Genomic DNA, 4540 nt, shown 5'->3' with positions numbered 1-4540 from the left:
CCTGCTGAAGTCCCATGCCTGACACGGGATCAACTTTCCCTGTTTCCTTTCATGTCTTGATCAGAATGAGTTTAGAATTTTTTACCTCTCTTAGAAGCTGAGCTTGACAGTACTTATTGCTGCTGGTCAGTTCCAATCAATTTATGACTGTTGGCCTGATTTTCCCTTTTTGTTCTTACAGAACCAGATGCTGGATTATTCTAAACGCAGCCGCAGTGGCAAATTCCGGCTGGTGACCAAGTTTAAAAAGGAGAAGAACAACAAAAATAAGGAGACTCATAGTAGCATGGGATTGCCGGGTACCAAGTCTGCTTGTTCACTGTGTCTCTTTGTCACATCAGTGTGGTGACACCACTGCCTGTTCTTTGTCTGTTTCCTCTCATATTCTTTCCTTCTTCTGTTTCATGTGCATCTGCCTTCCCTTGGAGTTCTGGTCTGTCTTTTTCGTGTGGCAAAGTACCTTATTGCTCCATTCTAAGTCATGGTCCCCCAGTACCACACAAATATTCCTGAGCAGATGCAGGAGGTACCCTCTGAAGAATTCTGCCTACATCCAGATGTTGTCAGGGATATTTTAGGGAGTGCTTAGTGAAGTGAACTTGAGGATTTCGGCATTTTAGGTATCAAAACGACTGTGGAGCCCAAGTCCGCATAACTCCAGTCTTTTCATTGCTAATTCTCTGTGATATGTTTAATGATGTTTTTCTCATTGATTCACCCTCAGGCTTTAATCAAGTTTCATGTTTAATTGGCTGGGGATCAGCGTCACCACCTGTGCACCCTGACCTTTAATCCTGCTGGTCAGTAGATAAAAACTGACCATGAATCAACAGATTGCCATTCATGACACTTTCTCTCTAATTGAGTTAGTTGATTCTTGGCTTATACTCTTCTTACAAAGATTTTCTTCTAAAATTCAGAAGTACTATCTGTTCTGTGGGCTACAGGGTCCTGTCCTCTGCCATGGAGTTGTGGGTACAGTCTTTCTGACAGGCTACTGCTCATTCGTGGCCTCCCAGAACTTGGGATCTTGGTTACTCTCTTATTTAGAGGCTGTGCAGGAAGGTGGAAGTCTAAACTCTTCCTCTCTCCCTCAGACTTGGGGCAGAGAGGTTGCTGTTTTGTTTACTGAGCACAAGCGCTTGTACATAATAGCAAACTAATCCGTGCTTGGTTCTTCATGATATATTTTATGAATCTCTTGTTTTTTAAGCAGAGGAATATCAGTGAACTTACTTTTCTTAAACGTGGTGTAAACTTTAAAAATCATATCTAAGCCCATCAAAACCAACATCTGCTTCCTCCTGGCTTTACTGCAGCTAGCCTCTGCTTAAGAGAACACTTCTTACCTTTCTCTGCCCAGCCTCCTTTGTTTGAGACTGTAGGTCATGACTCCAGTTCTTGCCCTCCCCTTGGTTTGAGGCTGTGGTACTGCTTGTCCTCCTTCTCTGGCACTCAGTGCTGGTGGTATCCTCATCTCTCACTGTCTTCTGGGATTCTGGGTATTCAATGCACTCCTGCTTTTCCATCTCTGACAGTTCACCTCTGGGGAACGGAGGAGGTTGCGGCCTGGCTTGAGCATCTCAGTCTTTGTGAGTATAAGGATATCTTCATCCGGCATGACGTCCGGGGCTCTGAGCTCCTGCACCTCGAACGGAGGGACCTCAAGGTACTTTTGTGATCGGCTCATGAGAAATAGCCAGCTGCATCTGCATGACCTTCTGTGCTGAATGTGCTTGAAAGTGGTCTGCCTGCTGTTTATTCCACGTGCCTTGGCAAGATGAACGGGTTCATTGTGGCCTTGTTTAATTTTCTCACCATTTCAGGTCACCTGATTTTTAAAAGCAGGGAGGTAGAACAGCTAGTTAGTTGAGGGACCAGCTGTCCAATTCTGCCACCGCTTCCTGGAGATGTAATACAGTCCAGCACACAGACTGCAGATAATGTTCTTGGGAGTCTCTGTTTGCAGTGACAGTTTTCAGCTTCTCACCTGCCATAACATCTTTGCAGAACATGCTGTGATTGGGGTAATTTGGTTCTTGCGTTGTAGTGACTGGAGAAACAGACTGTTTATCTCACTTGTTTGTTATAAGAAAGAAAAATGATTGTGGTCTTTGATGAGGCAGCTAGATGGAGAGAATCTTCTTAAATCGTGCTTAGTAACCACACTGCAAAACTTTTCAGCTCCTCACCAGGAAATGCTTTCTCTACCGAGAAAAACTGAAAGTGGTGGTTCTTTGCATGTGCAACAGACTTGTGTCATCATTTTGGTGGCTTGGATATAGCAGAAAAATACTTTGTGGTAAAGTAGTGCATGGCATTTGTTGAGCAGCCCTTGGATCCTCATTTGGGATTTGACCTCCTTCCTGAGTGGAGGTTTGCTGTAGGCTGTGTAGCTGGCACCTCTGCATGCCGTCCAGCTGCAGCCTGCGTTCTCTTGCATGGTACCCAAGCGTTCACGCATTTATTTGAGGTGCCTGATTGGTTCTTCCTGCATGTTTTGGCTGCTAGCTTAGGTCCTCGAGATCTGTATGCTCTTTCTGTTGTCTTGCTTCGGCCTTTACCAGTCAAAGCAGTCCGTATTTCTGGCTAATGCTCTGCAGTTGGTTGTTTCATTGCTCTGTGCCTGCTGTGTGTTCGTTACCCCGTCATGCTCCGAGAGCTTTGTGACACATGGTTTGAGGTGCCATGTATAACCATCAGGTTGGTAATCTTTCTGGTTGGTTTCCTCCTCTCTTTGTAACTGGCTGACTAGTTTGTAACCACCTGGAACTTCCCCCCTGCCTTTCTCTTAAGGTAAGGTTTTCTCTTTTCTTCCAGGACCTGGGTGTGACCAAAGTGGGTCACATGAAGAGGATACTGCACGGGATCAAGGAGCTGAGCCGGAGTACTCCTGCCAGCGAGGTTTAGCCTCTGTTTTCACAGCCTGTGTCTACCATTCCCCCTAACTCTGCACAGCAGTCACCTCACAGAGCAGATGTGCTCGCAACTCTCTCTGCTGAACAGCCAGATTGTAGCTGTTCAGAGCTCTTATCAACCAAGCATGGTGCTACCTTTTTTTTTCCTGTGGGGTACGGCTGCATCCAGTTGAGAGGCACCTTATCTGCAGTCAGGCAGAGCCTCCCGGAAGAGAACTCACTTGCAGTTTGAAGAACCGTGTCCTCCGACGTGGGAAGTTCTGGTTCCAGTGACAGTGCAGGACTCCTGAGAATTGCAACACAGCTACCTTTACTGAATAACTTCATCACAGTAGAATTATTCAGGGCAAAAGATATATTGGCCAGTCTTAGTTCAGGAGCATCTGAGTCTTTTTCAGACCCAAAACTTCCCTGCTCATCTGTGTGTCACACCTGTATCTTAGAGCATTTAAGTGGGACAGAGCTTGTCCATGTTGTCTTACTGATCCCTTTTTAATCCACCTGTAGCTGCATGTGACGTGCATCAGAAATCCCAAGCCAGTACAGCTCTCCTCTTGCCGATGAATACCCACGATTCTCACTCACTTATGCCTTGCAACAAACAATGCCTGTGGTTCAAACAGTGGTTTGCACCAGCTCGCAGGGTCTTCTGCTGGGCTCGGCTCTCCTCTTTCAGCTAGTGGCAATGGTACAGCCTTCAGGTTTTCAGGCATCACAGGCAGTTGCTCAGAAATTCCTGGCAGTAAGAAAAGACTAAATTCTGGAGAGCCAAAACATTACAGCAGTTCAGCTCTGACATTCCCCCTTCTGAGTTCATCTTCAGGAGACCAGAAGAAAGGAACACTATCCGGCTGTTTGGGCTGTGTGAGAAGTGGGATGTAATGGAGCGAGATACGGAATGGTTTGCTCTGTCTTGGTGGTCTTTACTTCAGCGTGTAGTGCAGAAAACTTTCTGTCACAGAAGATGTGATTTATCTGTAGTACTTGCATGTTTTCACTTGTCTTGGTTCGAGTGGCTTTTCCACCTTGCTTCTCTCTCTTGCTGCCTTGCTCCTTCACTCCAAGGTGGATACCAAAAGATTAGGAGGGATCAGTCCTCCTGGGTTGTACCCCTAAGAGAGATATCGTGTGCTGTCAAACAGCAGGATTCCTGTAAGAGCACTGAGAGAAGGAGGATTGTTACTGGGCGGATGAGCATCGCAAAGAAAACTGGAGGATGTTGGTAGACTGCCTTTGGTACCACCAGCAGTGGAGCATGGAAAAATTAGTGCCTCTGAATCAGAGTTCCTAGGCGGCCTTCAAATTTCCACTGTATTGCCTGACCCCCACCAGGTGACTGTTAAAGCCTGAAGACCAGCATGCCTAGTTATATTGCCGTGTTTATCACTGCGAAGGGAATTCGGGAACATTCAGTGCTTTTTGCAGGAATTTTTAATGACTTGGTCGTTTTGTATGTATTTATTTTTTTTATTATTACTGAGTGGCACCTGTCTGGCTATTGCTGCAGACAGAGAAATGGCCGCATACCCAGTGGCATAAAAGATAATTTCCTGAGGACATCGTTCTTCTTTGTTATTTGTAAGGGTTTTATCAAATTGATCTCAGCTCTATAGTCTTAACAA

The 4540-nt window shown here is 45.7% G+C and overlaps 1 protein-coding gene across 1 annotated transcript in view; it reads left to right on the top strand.

The window, feature by feature from the left end:
* Positions 1-3378, top strand: part of DGKD (diacylglycerol kinase, delta 130kDa) — a 43700-nt gene extending 40322 nt beyond the window's left edge. The window contains exons 27-29 of the mRNA XM_010152656.1: positions 182-299; positions 1539-1669; positions 2821-3378. Of these exons, the coding sequence (XP_010150958.1) occupies positions 182-299; positions 1539-1669; positions 2821-2910 (339 nt within the window). The 3' untranslated portion in view covers positions 2911-3378. The remainder of the gene's footprint in view (positions 1-181; positions 300-1538; positions 1670-2820) is intronic.
* Positions 3379-4540: the final 1162 nt, after the last annotated feature.

This window comes from Eurypyga helias, unplaced genomic scaffold (genome assembly GCF_000690775.1).
Source record: "Eurypyga helias isolate BGI_N326 unplaced genomic scaffold, ASM69077v1 scaffold10575, whole genome shotgun sequence".
In the NCBI taxonomy this organism is placed as follows: Eukaryota; Metazoa; Chordata; class Aves; order Eurypygiformes; family Eurypygidae; genus Eurypyga; species Eurypyga helias.
This window is presented reverse-complemented; position numbering and strand designations above follow the sequence as displayed.